The sequence below is a fragment of the Macaca thibetana genome, chromosome 15 (genome assembly GCF_024542745.1).
Source record: "Macaca thibetana thibetana isolate TM-01 chromosome 15, ASM2454274v1, whole genome shotgun sequence".
NCBI lineage: Eukaryota > Metazoa > Chordata > Mammalia > Primates > Cercopithecidae > Macaca > Macaca thibetana.
The window spans coordinates 108584385-108600537 of record NC_065592.1 but is presented as its reverse complement, the minus strand read 5'-3'; the positions used below and the strand labels follow the sequence as shown (position 1 = coordinate 108600537).

The 16153-nt window shown below is 49.2% G+C and overlaps 1 protein-coding gene across 2 annotated transcripts in view; it reads right to left on the bottom strand.

Moving 5' to 3' along the window:
• Positions 1-3141: 3141 nt before the first annotated feature.
• The window catches only part of HSD17B3 (hydroxysteroid 17-beta dehydrogenase 3), a 54775-nt gene continuing 41763 nt past the window's right edge, over positions 3142-16153 (bottom strand). For both annotated transcript variants that reach the window (XM_050761818.1, XM_050761819.1), the window contains 4 exons: positions 14960-15041; positions 13161-13226; positions 9546-9695; positions 3142-3404 (listed from right to left, as the gene is read on the bottom strand). In XM_050761818.1, the coding sequence (XP_050617775.1) occupies positions 3294-3404; positions 9546-9695; positions 13161-13226; positions 14960-15041 (409 nt within the window). In that variant the 3' untranslated portion in view covers positions 3142-3293. The remainder of the gene's footprint in view (positions 3405-9545; positions 9696-13160; positions 13227-14959; positions 15042-16153) is intronic.

Genomic DNA, 16153 nt, shown 5'->3' with positions numbered 1-16153 from the left:
TTTTTATTTTCTGATCTTTTCTCTGTAGTTTTTATATTTTCTACCCTGTATATCTAATTAGGAAAATTGTTTTTTAAAGATTTTTAAAAGACAGTTTATTTCCACAACTTACTGGAGATTTATAGACTACAAGAGCTGAATAAAAAAGGATAAATCAGGTATAAAACCTTCTCATTTTCCTGATGAGGGAACCAGAGCCCAAAGAGGCTAAGGGGCTTGGCACTCTCTCAGTCACCTTGCCAGAGCCTGTGAAACTGAAACAGGTCCTTTCCTCCTCTCGCCTCCTTTTCCTTCTTTCTTAACGACCCTGTCTCTTGCGCACACACACAAAGCAGCTCAAAAAATTGAGAGATTTCTTTGCCCGAATTAGCCTCTGTCCTAACATTTCTACCAGGTGAGGCGGGAGAGACCCAACAGCTTCTCTCCCGGAACATCAGAGGGCGGTAGCGAGTCAGGCCCGCGGAGCGCCCCGCACAGTGGATGAGCCACAGCGGGGACAATCATCCGTTTTGGCAGGAGAAGCACAAGAAACTGATTGAAATTGGCCCTGGAGTCTTCAGCTCTCTCTGGTAAGCCCGGGCTTACAGTCTTTGAAGTGGGGTGCTCTGGTTCCCATCCACAAGAGCAAGAAAGGGATGACGCCCCAGGGAGCCGCCCGAGCACCAGCTGCCAATGCTGCTGGAGCAGCAGCCCGTGATCACCTCGTTTTCCTGCTCCCGGTGCCACCCGAAAGGGGCGCTGCGGCCTTCGGCTTCCCGGGAGGTAGCGCAGATGGACGGCTGCAAGGACGCGGGGGGAACACGTCTATCCAAACGGCCGGCTTCTGCTGCTGGCCCCTGGGGTCCCGAGCCCTCCAAAGATAAGAGAATCAGGCGAGAAACGAGAGCCCAGGACTCTTCCGCAGAAACAAAAGGTCAGTGAAACTTGGCAGGCCTCCCTGTTCCTGAATGATTCCCAGAGGACAGTAAATTTGCAAAGTGGTCAGGGTTGAAATCCAGACATATGGGCCTGGCTGCAGAAGCCCGGCTCCCCTCCTGTTGCCTCCACAACAAGTGAGAGTGAAATACACAAAGTTGAGGGCACGGGCGTTCACCCCTTGCCATTAATTTCGATTAAATAAACTTAGCCCAGACATAGGGCTCTACTGTTCTGCTTTAGCCGAGGTGTGCGAGAAACTCCAGCTCTGCCACTCACTGGTCAAGTGAACCCACACACACGGGTAAGTTTTCTGTGCCTCAGTTTCCTCACCTGTAAAATGAAGGCAATACTAATAGTATCTACCTCAGTTGTTATGAAGCTTTACATAGTCTCTGACTACAATTAGTGTTCAACGAATGGTAGCTATTATCTGCTACTAATGATGATTAGGACAAAGATCTTAAAATATGGAATTTTTCTGCCCTCATTTCATAAGAAATCAGTTCAATGTCTTGGGGCCTTTACTGTTAGGAAATTCTCTCTTACTTTAAGGACCCTCAAGAAGCTTGTTGGACAACCATGCAAATCAAGCTAGAATTAATACACTAGAAACCCCTGTATCACACAGCTAAAACTTATCTCTAAGTATCTGCCCCAGGCCATTTAAGCTGACGTGTGTCTCTGTTCTCACCTAAGTTGCTGGTTGTAGAAGTTGTTCCTGAAAGGCCAATTCACCAGGGTTTGATTGGAAGGTTCTAGAAACACAATGTCTACACTTTTATAAGTTGCTCTGGTGCCAGTGGAAAGGCCAAGTAATTCATCATAATAGGTAGATGCTAGGACAAACACTTAGATGCTAAGATTAATGAATGGAGAACATATTTTCTAAAGTTGGGCATGACAATATCCACCATTCCATCTGACACTCTTCCCATGGCAGGTTTTGCATCTTCTCCCATTGAATCTGGGAGGGCTTGGGCACAATGCCACATGACTTCCGGGGTTAAGTCATACAGGACAGTGCAGCTTCCTCCCAATCTTCTTTGGGACGCTCATTCTTGGAAGGCAGCCACCAAGCTGTGAGGAAGACCAAGCAGCCACTCAGAGAGGCCATGCATGGGGGCTTCGTGTGACAGCCCCAGCTGGGGTCCCAGCCAACAACTCCCTCAATCTCCGGACATGTAAGGGTACCGTCCTTCAGATAATTCTAGACCTAGGACTGGACACATCACTCCATGTGTCCCCAGCACCCTAAGAGTTGGAGACCTTCAGAAACCTCATTTCTAGTTACCAACTCCTGCCTTAGAGCAAGGGTTTTTAAACATTTTGAGTATCTTATCCTATGTTTTTGTTTTTACCAACAGTCTTACATAGAACCCCAAACATAATTAGATAAAGCTGGTGTTGCATTCATTGATATGGGTTGGGAGGAGACCAGAAACTGGCCTGATGTAACTGTTGCCTGACGTCTTCCTCTGTTCAGTGTGAAAGGTAAAAAATCTTGGGACCCCAAAATCCTTAAGCCAATGGGACAAGTCAAGCTGGGAGCTGCGTCAGGCAAACCTGCCTCCCATTTAAGTTCTAAATAAGATGACTACAAAGAAAAAAAGCTACAGACCTCCCTCGCAATTTGCCCACTAGGAAATTTCCTTGTGTGTCCCAAGATCTTTACCCTAAAATGGATCCGTTGAATTTTATCCTGACAATGTAAATTGATCACTTATCTTCACAGGATGGAGACAAAGGACAGAACTCAAAGTCATCCCTCTGCTCACCTGAGACAAGTGCATATCTGATTGCTTCCTCTGATGTAAGAAAGTAGTCACTGAGCTAGACAAAGCATAAGTGACGTATCCTCTACCCCCTCCCACAAGTGAATTGTGTATTTGGTGAAAGGCTGATCAAAGACTCCAAAGAATGCAACCACTTGTCTCGGATCTCCCCACACCTTTCCAAAGGTTCTTCTTCTTTCCCCAATATTCTCCCTTTAATTATTGAAGCCTTCAAAATCATCATTGGAGAAAGGCACCAACCTGCCTCCCAGGTGCACATCCTCAACCTTGGCAAAATAAACTTTCTAAATGATTGAGATCTGTCTCAGACACTTTTTGGTTCACACCAATTTCCTGGGTCTTTCAGGAACCCTGTTTGAAAACAGGTGAGCACTTCCGGACGACAGCACAGATGGGCACCGCGACTTTCCCAAAGATCTTCCAACTCAAGTAAAGTGGCAAAAAATGTGTATTCTAAGCCTGTGTGACCCCAGCCCCTCCATCTTCGGCAGACTAAATTGAAGTGCTGTCTGCTCCTCTGGTCCTCTTCAGCCAGCATGGGACTGGTGAGGAGAAGGCTGTGCTGGACTCCTCGCCGCCCAGCTACCTGACCTTGGTGTTGAGCTTCAGGTACGCGACATAGTGTGTCAGGAGCAGCCTTTGGAAGGCGCCGCTGTAGAAGGCCCAGGCCGGGATCAGGCTCAGAAAGCCCGCCTTAAACAGAGAGAAGCGTCAGTGTTGGGGAGGAAGGAATGACAAGTACCTCAGTTCATCTTTGTGGTCTTTAAAAACATTTTTTTCTGACTACTAAAGTGGAGCCCCAGAACCTTTTATGTCATCGATAAAGTTTAAGGGTCTCGTGACACTTTCTCAGCACACAAGGTTTTCTCAGACACCAAAGGAGCCAGTCCTTTCAAACTCCTTTGGACGACCTAGTAGGATCAGCCCTAAGGAATTTTTTTTCTTTGAGACAAGGTCTTGCTCTGTTGCCCAGACTGGAGTGCAGTGGCATGATCACGACTTACTGCAGCCTCAGCCTCCTGGGCTCAAGGGATCCTCCCACCTCAGCCTCTTGAGTAGCTGACACCATAAGAGTGTGTCACCATGCCTGGCTAATTTTTTTTTTTTTTTTTTTTTTTTTTTTCCAGAGACAGGGTCTCACTATGTTGCCCAGGCTGTGCTCAAACTCCTGGGCTTAAGTGATCCTCCTGCTTTGGCCTCCCAGAGTGCTGGGATTACAGCTGTGAGCCACCGTGCCTAGCCTGGAAATTCTAAATGAAGAGAATTCTGTGTTAACCACCTCCTGACTTATTCTTTCTCTTAGTAAGTATGTCTCCTCTTGTCTTCAAGTCCTTTCTACCAAGCTTCTGTTAAAATGAGGATCCTGGGCCAGGCGCAGTGGCTCACACCTGTAATCTCAGCACTTTGGGAGGCCAAGGCAGGTGGATCACTTGAGGTCAGGAGTTCGAGACGAGCCTGGCCAACATGGTGAAACCGTCTCTAGTAAAAATACAAAACTTAGCCAGACATGGTGACGCATGCCTGTAGTCTCAGCTATTCAGGAGGCTGAGGCAGGAGAATCGCTCGAACCCAGGAGTTAGAGGTTGCATTGAGCTGAGATCGTACCATTGCCCTCCAGCCTGGGTGACAGAGCGAGAGTCTGTCATAAATAAATAAATAAATAAATAAATAAATAAATAAATAAATAATAAAAATGAGGATCCAGGAAAGAATCAGAAATGCTGCCGGGCGCGGTGGCTCACGCCTGTAATCCCAGCACTTTGGGAGGCCGAGGCGGGCGGATCACAAGGTCAGGAGATCGAGACCACGGTGAAACCCCGTCTCTACTAAAAATACAAAAAATTAGCCGGGCGCAGTTGTGGGCGCCTGTAGTCCCGGCTACTCGGGAGGCTGAGGCAGGAGAATGGCGTGAACCCGGGAGGCGGAGCTTGCAGTGAGCCAAGATCGTGCCACTGCACTCCAGCCTGGGCGACAGAGCGAGACTCCGTCTCAAAAAAAAAAAAAAAAAGAAATGCTTTCCATCATTTGGCACAACTCCAAGGCATAGCAGGCGCCAGACAAATAACGTGAAGCCTGGATGAATGGAAGTTAGTCACAGAAAGGTGTGGGTTATCGACATGCAGCAGGTGCTTTTCAAAGAGGAGGAAGCCTTCAGCTCAACGCAGTTCAGGCTGTAGAAAGATTCCTTCAAGGTACAGGCCTTGAAAGATTCCTTGCCACCAAACTGCAACTGTGTCTTGCACAGTTCTGGGGTCCAAGATCCCGGAAGCAATTATTTTGTTCACAGCATGACTTTATTAATCCAGCATGCCTCAATCTACCTACTCCCTACAGAACAACAGGATTCCAACCAGAGGAAAATTGAGCTTTGGGGGAAGTTATTCATGTTTCGTCAGCCAGCACAGATCCTCAGATCTCTGCATTCCTCTGAGATATTCGAAGACAAGGGACTAATGACAGCTTCTGGGAGCCAAAGCTGACCTCTCCTCCCACTAGCCACGTCGCTGAATCAACACAGCTTCTTCCTCAAGGACTTCATTTTTCTCTCTGAGCTTTCTTATCTCACAGCAACATCAAGCCCTTTCAATAGCTCTGTCCTGAACAAAATGTTTTGGCATAGTGAGGTCAGCCATAAAGAAAATAAGCAACATAAATTAAAATTCCAGCCCCCTTGAAAAAGTCCTAAAAGAGTCCCTCTTCCATCTCCATCTTTGTCTACCCCCTCCCATCCTGGAAGGGCCATGTAAGAGCCAGAAAAGGCTGTGGCAGCAGATAAAAGTGGACTGAAATTCTAGCTTCACCATTACCAGCTGGGTGGTCACAGGCCAGCTGTTGGCGCTCTGAGCTTTGTCTTCCTCCATTGTAAAAGGGCGGCTCTAAGACCTATCTCCCAAGATTATTAGTACAACTAAGCGAGGCAGCGTGCGTGAAGCCTCCAAGCACGACAGGGTCTCCATAGGTGGGGGCTCCATCCCTGCCTCGGTCCCAGCCCCATGTTCCCTTCAGGTGGAGGGCATGCTATCTTTGCCTGGCCTCTTGGTAATAAACGGGTCGCTTATTTACCATTTGATTCTACATGATTGCTTCTCTGTTTAGATACAATGATCTTTCTAAATCCTGGCAAACTCGAAATTGGCTTTAATGATTAATGTATTTTCATTTATTTTCTCTCCTGCTTCACCAGGCACGAAAACTCCTTTTCTTGGTCTGTTCTTGGCAACTGTTTGCCTGAATAAATTAGCATCTGTTATCTAAGAAATTAAAAGGAAAGGTCAAGAAAATACTCCGGCCAGGCACGGTGGCTCCCACCTGTAATCCTAGCCCTCTGGGAGGCCAAAGCAGGAGGATCGCCAGAGCCCAGAAGTTCAAGACCAGTCTGGGCAACAACGCGAGCCCCAGCCTCTATAAAAACAGTTTAAATATTAGCTGGATGTAGTGGCATGTGCCTATAGTCCCAGCTACGGCGGAGGCTGAGGTAGGAGGATCCCTGGAGCCCAGGAGTTCGAAGAGGCTGCAGTGAGTTGCGATCCTGCACTGCACTCCAGCCTGGGCAACCTGGCTATGTCAAAATTAAATAAAATATTCAACTTTGACCCTGTGTCAAGATAAAATTTTATTCTATTTCTATAAAAATAAAATGTTTCTTTTCCTACAAGGAAACATTTTTCAGATGCTGATGAGTTCTGTTTAAGCCATCAGCATCCTGGAGGACTAAGGTCACAGCGTGCTCCTGAAGATGGAAGGGACGCCATCCCCACTGGAGAGAGCTAAGCTGTGACACCAAGAAAGTGCACAAGAAATATGTAGTTTTGGCCGGGCGCGGTGGCTCACGCCTATAATCCCAGTACTTTGGGAGGTCGAGGCAGTCAGATCACCTGAGGTCAGGAGTTGGAGACCAGCCTGGCCAACATGGTGAAACCCTGTCTCTACTAAAAATCCAAAATTTAGCCAGGTGTGGCGGTGCACACCTGTAATCCTAGCTACTCAGGAGGCTGAGGCAGGAGAATCGGTAGAATCTGGGAGGCAGAGGCTGCAGTGAGCCAAGATTGCACCACTGCACTCCAGCCTGGGCAACAGCGAGACTCCATTTAAAAATATATATATATATAGTTTTTCTTCCCTGGAGAGAGTGGGAAGTGGGAGGAGAGAAAGAGAAAGGCATGGTCAGAAGTGTGTCCTCTGTTCGATGTGAGCTCTGGGCCTAGGCTGGGGGCTGAAGGATGGAGAAGTGTGATTCATGAGTAAGGGTGGCACTGAGGGCAAAGGAGGGGCCATTGCCCCCGCTCCTCTGGGGTGCAACCACAGGAAATTATCTCAGCATGGGGAGATAGGTGCTGAGATTTGATTTTCCCAGCTTCCCTCAGGTCCACGTTGGTGCTGATGTAGAGATAAGAGGAGCCAGAGGTCTCTATGGATCAAAGCTACAGATGGACCTTGTGCCTGTAGCTGGAGGGGGATGTGGCAGGTGCAGCAGTCTGCTGCCCTCAGCAGCTGGGGAGGCCTTGTCAGGGCATCCACTGGCCAAGTCAAAAGGACAGAAAGGTTCATCTCCCTCATCCTCCACAGACATAAACTTCAGCAAGGTGAACAGCCACCCAGGACACCAGCCCACACACACGGAAGGACCGTCAGGGACCACAAGGCATCCTCTCCCAGTGCCACCTAGTGGGAGGGGCAGGAAGAAGGGAGGCTCCAGGGAAGACTGAACACTTCTCCCTAAATAACAGACTGAGAGTACATTTCCTAAATGGCCAGTTCAGATGACGAGATCAAACTCAGTTTAGACTCATTGGACGTTTGATGAAATTTCCTGCAGCAAGTAGTGATCTGGAAAAAGACCAGATCAGCAATAGAAAAAGAAAAGACCTTATATTCGCTCTGTGTGTCTGCTTTGTCGTGTGAGTCACACTGGTGATTCTGCACATTGTTGAGGTTCTACACAAAAATAACAAGTAATCACGTGAGAAAGTTCAATATCTAGCCGGGCGCGGTGGCTCACGCCTGTAATCCCAGCACTTTGGGAGGCCGGGGCGGGCGGATCACGAGGTCAGGAGATCGAGACCATCCTGGCTAACAGGGTGAAACCCCGTCTCGACTAAAAATACGAAAAATTAGCCGGGCATGGTGGCGGCACCTGTGGTCCCAGCTACTCGGGAGGCTGAGGCAGGAGAATGGCGTGAACCCGGGAGGCGGAGCTTGCAGTGAGCCGAGATCGAGCCACTGCACTCCAGCCTGGGCGACAGAGCAAGACTCTGTCTCAAAAAAAAAGAAAAAGAAAAAGAAAATTCAATATCTCTTGCCAGAGTCTTCTTTAAGTCCCAGCAGATAAAGGAATGCTTTGGGAGACTTAGCACATGGAGCCATAAATCCTTCTAGCACCCATGAAAGAGAGAGAGAAAGAGAGTTCCAATTCCCAAAGGAGAAAAGCCAATGAGACAGAGGAGGAAGCTGGCAGATAGTGGGTAAGTGAGGAAACCTCTTCTAACTTTCTTTAGTGGGACTGGAGTCGGAGCTATGCCAATGTTATGTTTGTTTCAGTATTAGTGAGCAATACTCAAGTCTACCTTTGTTTCATGTTTGTGTTTGTTTTTAAAAGCAGCCCAGGCCAGGCGCAGTGGCTCACGCCTGTAATCCCAGCACTCTGGGAGGCCAAGGCGGGCAGATCACGAGGTCAGGAGATTGAGACCATCCTGGCCAACTTGGTGAAATCCCATCTCCACTAAAAATACAAAAATTAGCTGGGCATGGTGGCGGGCGCCTGTAGTCCCAGCTACTTGGGAGGCTGAAGCAGGAGAATTGCTTGAACCCAGGAGGTGGAGGTTGCAGTGAGCTGAGATCGCGCCACTGCACTCCAGCCTGGGCAACAGAGCGATATTCCGTCTCACAAAAAAAAAAAAAAAAAAAAAAAAAAAAGCAGCCCAGGAGTGGTTGGTAAGAGTCTCTTGTGCCATATGCTGGATCTGTGGCGTGCTGGAGCTGGCTTGTACTCACTCATAAGAGCCCGCTGTGATCATTCGCAGCAAACTAACACAGAAACAGAAAACCAAACACCGCGTGTTCTCGCTCATAAGTGGGAGTTGAACAATGAGAACACATGGACACAGGGAGGGGAACATCACACACCGGGGCCTGTCAGGGGGTGGGGGGCGAGGGAAGAGAGAGCATTAGGACAAATACCTAATGCACGTGGGACTTAAAACCTAGATGATGGGTTGACAGGTGCAGCAAACCACCATGGCACACGTATACCTATGTAACAAACCTGCATGTTCTGCACATATATCCCAGAACTTAAAGTAAAATTAAAATTAAAAAAGAGAGAGCCCACTATGCACCACGCACTCCTGAATTCACACACACGGCATCATGCCAGTGGTTTAAACTCAGCCATGCTGGGAGTATTTATACCATAGAAGTCAAATGCTACACGGCAAAGTGGTTTGTGTTGGTTTTGCTTTTTTCCCTGGAGGGCTGATAGCTAAACATTGACTGGAATAGAGGGTCAGAGAAGACAGCAGCCCCCACGTGGAAGCACCATATATCTTGGTCTTCCCTGCTCAAGAGCTCCTGGGAGCCACTTTACTTTCTGAGGGAGGAGGGAGGCAGCCAAGAATGAGACTTGCCAACTTGGGGGTTATCTAGAGGCTGAGCTCCCAGGCTCCGGCTTCTCCCCACCTTGCCACATAGTCCTTGTCCCTGCCTATCTTACTGCTGGGAGCATACCCAACACATCGATGAGTGTTCCAGCAGCAAGGAAGAGCTAGCCCAGCCCTGCCAGGGCCACCTGTGTGTCCTCCCTCCCTGGCTTCAAGCAAAGGAGAAGTTATCAATTACCAAGATTTCATGGGCAAGGCAGCCACAGGTTTCACCTCCGATTGTGACATAATTCAGTGACTCTTGGACAAACTCATCAGCAGTCTTGGTTATCACATTGGTATTTAGATACTTTGTCATTGCAGTCGAGACGGCATATGGGGTCAGCACCTACAACGGGAAGCAAAGACCATGGCACAGAAGCAATCCACTCCGGAAGAAGACTCTGAGAAATTAACACTCAAGACCCCGTCCCACCACTTCCCGACCCTTCTCTTCCTAGGCAAGGTTTTAAGATCTTCAGTGGAAAAAGGCACAGAACTGGCACAGAGCTGGGAATCAAAAATTTGGTTTCTCAAGATGAGGACTTAGCCGGTCAACAACAGGTGGCCCAAATGCCCTGCCCAACACACAGCATGAACGGGAAGAACTCGGGTCTCTCTCTCAGAACCGAGTTGCAAGACAGCAAATAAAAATACAGGATGTCCAGTTAAATCTGAAGTTCAAACAATGAAAATCACTTCAGCACAATCGTGTCCCAAGTATTGCATGGGACATACTCATACTGAAAACTATTCATAGGCATCTGAAATTCAAATTTAACTGGAGGTCCTGTATTTAATCTAGCAACTCTGCCTCAGAGGTTTGTTTCTAATACATATAACCAAAGTTGGAGCAACTGAAAGCACTTTGGATTCCCACTTTCACACTTCAGTTAGGAACCAAGAGTGGCACATACCTCATAACCTTTTCCTGTTGTGGTAAGAAAAACAATCACACATTGTGCCCTAAAAACCCAACACCATGTTTCCACCTGTGGTCTAACCACATTGTGGCCTGGCACGAGGATTTGTAATAGGGTTTTATTACCTTATTCCGAGAACAAAGCGTTTGGCATCTTTAGAAAGAAAAAAGGCCGGCATGATGACTCACGTCTGTAATCCCAGCATGTTGGGAGGCCAAGGCTGGACGATTGCTTGAGCCCAGGAGTTCGAGACCAGCCTGAGCAACATGGCAAAACCTCATCTCCATTAAAAACAGAAAAATTAGCCAGGCACGGTGGCACATGCCTGTAGCCCTAGCTACTCAGGAGGCTGAGGCAGGAGGATCCACTGAACCTGGAAGGCAGAGGTTGCAGTGAGCCAAGATCATGCCACTGCACTCCAGCCTGGGTAACATCAGAGTGAAACCCTGTCAAGGAAGGAAGAAAGGAGGGAGGGAAGGAGGGAGGGAGAGAGGGAGGGAGGGAGGGAAGGAGAGTGGGAGAGAGGGAGGGAGGGAGGGAGGGAGGGAGGGAAGGAAGGAAGGAAGGAAGGAAGGAAGGAAGGAAGGAAGGAAGGAAGGAAGGAAGGAAGGAAGGAAGGAAAAATAAAAATCTACAAAAGTTTTTTTGGTTTTATTTATCTTCACATCACATTTGGAATTACATTGTTTCATAATTGAACCCAATTATGAGTCAGTTAATCCAAATGAGCAGGTTCTTATGGAAATTAAAGCATGATTAATTTGTATAACACTTTTCTTCCAAGGATCTCAAAGTATTACTCTTTGAGAAATATAAGGAGGGTGCTTTCTCCACCAGATAGGGAAGTAATGATAAGTATTTTCATTCTTAAGTGATTTGGGGTTGACAAAACATCTGTATGTACAAAATAGGGGCTCAATAAATATTGTTTAAACATGTGTACCTATTTCTTCGTTAGATCTTTACTATAACCCAGAGATATACGCAGGCATCATAAGCCCCTTTTTATGGATGGGAAAACTGAGGCTCACAGAGTTTAAACAAGCTGACCAGGATCACTCAGATGAAAAGTGGCAGAGCTGGGATGAAATTCAAACCCAGCTCCACAGTACATGCTTTCTCATTCATTCAGAAGTATTTATTGAGCACCAACTATGTGTGCGTTCAGAGAGGCCAATTGGTTTTTGAAAGATCACAGTCTTTTCATCTTCTCCTCCTTGCTAGAAGAGCACCTCCAAGATCTCTGCATCAGGGAAGAGACAAGGGACACCATTTCCCCACCCACATCTCCTCCTGACCCTGCTGCTCCATGGTACCCACTACCTCTGCAGCTGTGCCCTGAGGATCAAGATAAGATGCTGCTGAGGGTCACAAGGCTAGGAAGCAGGTGGCTGTGATGATCATTCATGTTTAGAAATCACCAAGGATTCCTGGTTCCTTCTTCTTCCAGACACACGCGTAATAGAATCGCACTTCCTGGCCCCCGGTGGCTGCGTGGGACCGTGCTACCAGATTTGGCCAGTGATTTATGAACAGAGGTGAGATGTGTCATCTCTGGGCCAGAGCACTTCATTGTCAAAGCAGGACCCACTAGAACTTCCCACTCCTTTTCCTCTGGCACATCGGCTGCTCCATCAGCCTGGGGCCCTGTGTCAACACAGTCAGCTAACGTCTTCTGTGAACCCACAGTGGATGTGTCGCGTGAATGCAAAATAGGACTTTGTTGTTTTAAGCCACTGAGATTTTAGGGGTTATTTTTTACTGCAGCAAACTTAGCCCAGACGGAGTTGCAGCATTGCCTAAGAGAAACCCCAGCTTCAGCTGGGATGGGAGCATGGAGACCCCAGCATGGAAGCAGGACCCTCCGATGGGTCAGACGGCTTCTGCATGGCAGAAAAAGGGACCGTGACACGGTGGCAATGCTGCTACAACCACTCACTATGGCTCAGAAATGATATTATTGGCCAAATTCCTACCGTTAACTCATATCTGCCTACTTAATAAGCTTTACCCTGTAGCTGGCTGGTTTATAGGAACAGCCACCTAAAATACTCTCACTGGATATTTTAATTGAAAATCAGTGTGTGCAGCAATAGTTTCCAAGATATAATTTTGAATGTGCCTTTCTCCATTTCTAATAGGATATTGTAAAACTTCTTCCCACACAACAATAACAAAACAAAACAAAAACTCTGTTTATTCTACACTCCAGAAACTACCTAACTCTAACTCTGTTGCTGAACAAAGCACAAATAAATCACTGACACTTGAGGAATCACATTGCTCAGCCTGCAGCAGGCAGTGACAGCCCAGCTGCGCCCAGGTGAGGACAGGTCATCTCCACGACACAGGGGGAAGGGAAGCAGAGTGCCTCCTCCTCACCTGCTCAAGAACCAGAGTGTGGCGACCTCCGTGGCCCATCACAGATGGACCCCCCCCCCCGGTGACTAGCCCCTTCCCTCGTTCAAACTCGGATCAAGTGCCCAGTTTTGTTTTGTTTGCTTCTTCTCCAGAATTCCTCCCACATAAGCCTGTGTCCTGTGCCGGAGTCAGAGAGGAAAAGCCACAGCCAACCCTAATGTCTGCTCGGACGAAGCATCAGGTAGCAAGAAGGTCCACAGCATTTCTGAGCAGCCACTCCCCTCCCCCATTTCCTCCTCCAGCACCCAGGGTGCGGGGGAGGGCAGCAGAAGCCACAGCAGCAGGTGGCACTGAGGCCCCCGAAAGCCCACGTGGCGTCCCCAGCTCTTCCTGCTGACCACACGTGCACAGCCAGGCCCGCAGGAGACAGTGGCCCCGGCCCACGGGAGGTCCAGAGTAACCCTTCCCAAGGACTCACAGCCGCCCACCTCACCTGGATGATGACAAGAATTCACAGCCGCCCACCTCACCTGGATGATGACTTCTTTTGCTCTATATTCCTCTTGCAGGGCCTTGGAAAATGTGCACACAAATGCCTGGAGCAAGAAGGAGAAACACCTGAGGCCCCAGAGTGTGCTCCCTTGTCGAGCCAACTTCCTCCGACTTCAAGGGGCACTGCAGAGACACTACCTGCTAGACCTTAAAACAGAGTGGGCAGCCGTGGGTTCGGAGGGTACGGTGGGTATGGAGGGTATGGAGGGCATGGTGGGTACAGAGGGTACAGTGGGTACGGTGGGTACGGTGGGTACAGAGGGTATGGAGGGTACGGTGGGTACAGAGGGTACGGAGGGCACGGAGGGTATGGAGCATACAGTGGGTACCATGGGTACGGTGGGTACGGTGGGTACGGTGGGTACGGAGGGTACGGTGGGTACGGAGGGTACGGTGGGTACGGTGGGTACAGAGGGTACAGTGGGTACGGTGGGTACGGTGGGTACAGAGGGTATGGAGGGTACGGTGGGTACAGAGGGTACAGAGGGCACGGAGGGTATGGAGCATACAGTGGGTACCATGGGTACGGTGGGTACGGTGGGTACGGTGGGTACGGAGGGTACGGAGGGTACGGTGGGTACGGAGGGTACGGAGGGTACGGTGGGTACGGTGGGTACGGAGGGTACGGTGGGTACGGAGGGTACGGTGGGTACGGTGGGTACGGTGGGTACGGAGGGTACGGTGGGTACGGTGGGTACGGTGGGTACGGAGGGTACGGTGGGTACGGTGGGTACGGTGGGTACGGAGGGTACGGAGGGTACGGTGGGTACGGAGGGTACGGTGGGTACGGTGGGTACGGAGGGTACGGAGGGTACGGTGGGTACGGAGGGTACGGTGGGTACGGAGGGTACGGTGGGTACGGTGGGTACGGAGGGTACGGTGGGTACGGAGGGTACGGTGGGTATGGAGGGTACGGAGGGTACGGTGGGTACGGAGGGTACGGTGGGTACAGTGGGTACGGAGGGTACGGTGGGTACGGAGGGTACGAAGTTTCAGCTGCACAGGGTGAATTTGTTCTGGAGACCGACTGTACAGCGTGGTGACAAAAACTAACAATCATAGACCCCATACCTGAAGATTGCTAAGCAAGTAGATCTCAGGGGTCCTCACCACAAAAACAAAACAAAACAAAAACGGTAAGTATGTGAGGTCATGGATATGTTAATTCGCTTGACTTGATCATTTCACAACATATACATATATCAAAATATCACCTTGCATACTGTAAATAGACATAATTTTTGTCAAATATGCCTTCATGAAGCTGGAGAGTGGGGCAGAAAGAGAGTAAGGGGAAAAATGAACCAGCTTGTCCTGATGGGAGTTAGCACTTCATCCCCTGCTCTGGGAAGAGGGCCCCCCACTCAGCAAGAATGTCTGTTTTGGGATAAACCCATCCCTAGGGCCACTGCATGTATTAACCTCCTCAGGCTGCGTTTATGGCTAGCGCATGGTCAGGCCAGACCGCCCAGTCTGGAAGGAAGCTACAGTGTCACTTGTCAGCAGGAAGACAGCGAGGGCTCCCGGAGGAGGTGAGCGGGGCTGGCATCCCTGGAGGCTGGCCGGGTCGTGCACCGCAGGGCTTCCTTCATGTGCCGGGAGCAAGGGCTTTATTCTAATTTCCTCTTGGGCTTCCCAGTGACTAGCTCAGCCCTGCACATATGAGAGCGTCTCCAGGCAAACCTTTCCATCAACGTGCCAGATGATCAAAGGAAATCGCCAACTGGGAGAAATAAGAGGAAGTAGGCAGAGACTTGGAAGTCATGACATCACTCACCTTGGAAGCTGAGTACATGGAGTAGAGAGGCCAAGGAAACAGGGCTATCCCGGAAGAAATGTTCAGGATGAGACCTTTCCGCCTGAAAGGCAAAGAAGCAAAGTTCCCATGGTTTTGTTGCCCACCCGACCTTGGGTACAAAGAAAACAAAGGCGCCAGTGTGAACACTGCCGGACTCTGCCCTTTCCAGGCTTCCGCAGGTGCTGGGGGTTCTGCTTCTAGGAACGGTGAGTGAACTTCCCCCCCCTTCCCCCGGGGGGCGCCACGCAGCGATGTCTGAATTTCCGGCGCACAGAGATGCCACCGGGCAGTTATGTGACGTCACACAATGTGAGGGGCTTGCTCCTGGAGACAGAGGCCCTGCTACAGCTGCGGTCTCTCCACCAAAATACTGATAACCAGCTCAGCTCAGGATTTAAGGGGAGGGAATCCTTCTCCCCTAAATGTGACCACATGAGCTGCCGGTCCCTTTGGCCTCACGGACCCACAGCAGGACGGATGTCACATGCTGGAATGTTGTCTTGGGTAGACTTTCACAGTCCAGGACCTGCTCACACAGATACCCTATGCCAGTCTCCAGGAGCCTCACTTGTCCTTTTGAAATTCAGTATCCTTAATCCCTCCCAATCAGACGGATTCGATAGAGGAGTAGGGGACAAGAAACTGCAAATTAGAATCCAAGGCCAAGCCCCTTCTCCCTCTAGGGAAGATAAGCTATCAAGCATTTGCTTTTAACGACACCACCTGAGAAAAACCACCTCCCAAACGCGCATTGGAAGAGGTGACGTAAATATGCAATCAGTGGAGGAGCTGACAGAGCGGCCATTTTCACATTAAACCGGAGTATTCTTTCTGACAGAAGCTGAAATTCCTAACAAAGAGATGGTCGTGATCTCAGGACAACTTCTGAAGTTTTCTTTTACACTCAACATTCGTTAATTTTTCTTTAATCCAGTGCGTGTTGAAACTGCCCTTGTCTTCCTCCCTCCGATAGTGTTACATTTGACCTTCACATGAGATTGTCTATTTGCAGAGCTGGCCTGGCCCGGAACGTTATGTTTTTTTCCCATAATAACCGTGTGCTTTCATCGTAGCTGTTACCGTTTGTGAAAGCACAGCCAGGTGGACTCTGTGTCCCAGTTCCCGAGTTAGCTGACCGCCAGGGCAGGGAGGCCATGTGCTCCACACTTTTTT